Source organism: Miscanthus floridulus, chromosome 7 (assembly GCF_019320115.1).
Source record: "Miscanthus floridulus cultivar M001 chromosome 7, ASM1932011v1, whole genome shotgun sequence".
NCBI lineage: Eukaryota > Viridiplantae > Streptophyta > Magnoliopsida > Poales > Poaceae > Miscanthus > Miscanthus floridulus.
The window spans coordinates 21,952,144-21,955,260 of NC_089586.1; the positions used below are offsets into that span (position 1 = coordinate 21,952,144).

Genomic DNA, 3,117 nt, shown 5'->3' on the forward strand with positions numbered 1-3,117 from the left:
TAGCTGAAAAGACGCTTGAGCCCGCCGATGAGGGTAGCTAAAAGCTAACACCCAAAACAAAAAGCAAAATGGCTGAAAACATGCCTGAGCATCCCGGTCGAGAGCAAAATAGCTGAAAAGACGCTTGAGCCCGCCGATGAGGGTAGCTAAAAGCTAACACCCGAAACAAAAAGCAAAATGGCTGAAAACATGCCTGAGCATCCCGGCCGAGAGCAAAATAGCTGAAAATACGCTTGAGCCCGCCGATGAGGGTAGCTAAAAGCTAACACCCGAAACAAAAAGCAAAATAGGCCGAAAACATGCCTGAGCATCCCGGCCAAGAGCAAAATAGCTGAAAAGACGCTTGAGCACACCGATGAGGGTAGCTAAAAGCTAACACCTAAAACTAGTCGACCGAAATTGAACTTCAAAAGACCCTCCAGCTCTTCGTTCCGAAAAGCAAGAGGCTCGGGGGCTACATCCAGATAGGAATACTTTTTCCTCAGAAAAGCACAAGCGCCACTCAAAAAAGCATTCGGATGCCGAAGTTCGTCAAGGCAACATTCTATGCCGAGTCGTTTTTACATAGCGCGGACGAAAGGTTGTCAACACAAAGATTTACATCTAACAAGTCATAGCAGTGGACAAAGCACTCGACGGATCACAAAAGAGGAAGAAAAGAAAAGTACTCGACAAATCGAGGGGTCTCGTCAGGATAACGCACAGAGTTGTTTTGCGGAGCAGAGACGAAAACGGGACAAAGTACTCAGCAAGTCAAGTAACTTCGACCACACCCAGGCAAAGAATACATCAACGAAAATAAAGAATCTTCATTTAAAGAGGAGTGTAATATTACAAGGGGCTGGTCAATCGGATCAGGCATTGTCATCAGGAAGGGAAATGTCAATATTTAGACTGTCTACAACCCTACTGGCTAAACCTTCGACCTCAGGCTCCATCCTCTCAACGGCGTCAAGGTATTCTTGGCTTTCAGCTTCCTCTGCTATCTTGGACAGAGGCGCCTCTGGAGCAAGGACCCGGACCTGGGCCAGCACATTCTTGGTACATACTTGAGCACACTTCTTCGCGAACTCTTGGAAACGAGTCGGAATCCGGGGAATGAACTGCGCCCAAGATTGCCCGTCATCCGCTGGAGTCCGGAGAACATCGGCTACTGAACGAAAAGATTTCCACAAAACGTTCCAATTTTCAGTAGCCGTCGCCAGCTTCCCGGACAAGCCTTCAATAGTTTTTTGGGCCTGCACAAGATCTCTGTCAGCTCTGCGCCTAATCAGCTTAGCAAGGGCGAGTTCTTCCTCAGCATGAGTAATTACCTCCTCAGCCTTATTATGACTAGAGCGGACAAGAGCCTTCATTTCATCGATACTCTCCGAGAGCTTCTGCTTCTCAACTCGGAGAACTAGACAAGACACCCAAGAACAAGTCAGCGAAAAAAGAAGTCAAAATACAAGAAGAAACAGGCAGAACCCGCGGCACCTTTGCATTCATTCTTCGCAGACTCCACCGCGGCATCTCTCTGCTTCTCCGTCTCCACTACCCGGGCACGAAGGGTCTTCTCCTCCTTTTGGTGCATTTGACGCTCTGTCTCCAACTCAGCCCGAAGAAGGTCGAGATCGGCTTTCAGAGCGTCCACCTCAGAAGACAACTTTCTCTCATTTTCAGATGAGAAAAAGAAGCCAGAATGATCACGAGAGAAAGACTGAGCAAAAAGAGGCAAAGAGAAACAAGGCGTAAGGACAGAAGAAAAACAAGCACGCAAAAAAGGAGTGGCAGTAAAACCTACCTGGAGCTTTTCACCAAAAGAAGTCGCGAGGGTCGACAAGCTCCCCCAAGCTGTGGTCAGCTCCGACAACCGATGGGTGGCATCGAACTGTTGCACCACGTCACCGGAAAAAGAGGGACCGCCGGAAGCAAGAGAAGGGGAAGGAGAGGCCGGCTGGGGTGAAGAAGGAGCGACCAAAGCAACCTCTAGGGAAGCCGGAGCCAAACCCTCAGAAGGACCCGGCACGACGGCCACAGTCACCTCCGGAGCGGCCAAGTCCGCAACTTCGCCAGGTAGCTCCGAAGCCCCCGCAGCAACTTCATCAACAGAATGTTGTGAGTCCTGAGGCTCGGAACTCGTTGGCACGGCGGGAGGCAGAGAAGAAGTCGATGAAGAAACGAGAGAAGACAAAACACTAAAAAGTGATAAAAGGAAGCACCGATAAGAACCAGAAGAAGGAAGATAGAAGCCAAAAAGATAAAAGCCAGAATTTACTCACCCGACCACTTTCTTCTTCGCGAAGCCAAAAGAAGGCCTCGCAGGGGGAACCACGACAGGCGAAAACGTCCCCGCCACCCGGCGACTGGGAGCGGGATAGCCGACAACGGAGCCACGGAAGAAGCCGGGGCTGGAGCCGTGGAAGAACTCCGCACTGGAGGAGCGGTAGAGCTCGGGACCGAGGCTACCAAAGAACTCGACACCGGAGCTTCAGAAGAAGTCGGCGCGGGAGCCTCGGAAGAACTCACACCCGACCTCCGATTACTTCAAAAAGTTTAAGACTAAAAGTCAAGACAAAGAAGAGAAATTCAATGCAACAGGAATATGAAAAACAACTCACCGCCGCATGATGAGGGGTACTTCATCATCCTCTTCTCCCTCAGCCAAGGAAACCAGAGCACCTGCTGAAAAAAGGATAAAAAGTACTCGGTTCAAGAGGGAAACAGGAAAACAAAGGAACAAAGAGTATTAAATGTGCTCACCTAAGAGCATGCTAGCAACAACTAGAGTACCTGAGGGAGTACTTGGTTTGCGAGGCTTCTTGGAGATAGGCAGGCCAGATGAAGACCCATCCGTTCGCCCCCTCTTCGGGACACTGCGAGGACCGCGAGGGACTAGATGAGGAACATATTCTTCATATACATCAACAAATCCGGAAGAAACCCCAGGAAGGGCGGTAGAGGTTTGGGACTTACTAGTTGCAGAAGTTCCAGCAAGTTTATCCCCAGTCTCCGCCATGGTGGGGAGAACATCAAGAGGGATCGGATCGACAAAGTTCCGCCCAAGCTCCTGCGAAAAAGGATAAAACACCGAGACAAAGAAAAGCTAAGCAAAAAACGGATGCAGCAAGAGTACAT

The 3,117-nt window shown here is 49.9% G+C and overlaps 1 protein-coding gene across 1 annotated transcript; it reads right to left on the reverse strand.

The window, feature by feature from the left end:
* Window positions 1-849: 849 nt before the first annotated feature.
* On the reverse strand, window positions 850-1,696 carry LOC136462803 (uncharacterized). The gene is made up of 3 exons (XM_066461849.1): window positions 1,477-1,696; window positions 1,314-1,399; window positions 850-1,238 (listed from the first exon to the last, which is right to left on the reverse strand). Exons 1-3 carry the CDS (start codon window positions 1,571-1,573, stop codon window positions 855-857), a joined length of 567 nt encoding a protein of 188 aa, XP_066317946.1. The 5' UTR covers window positions 1,574-1,696; the 3' UTR covers window positions 850-854.
* Window positions 1,697-3,117: the final 1,421 nt, after the last annotated feature.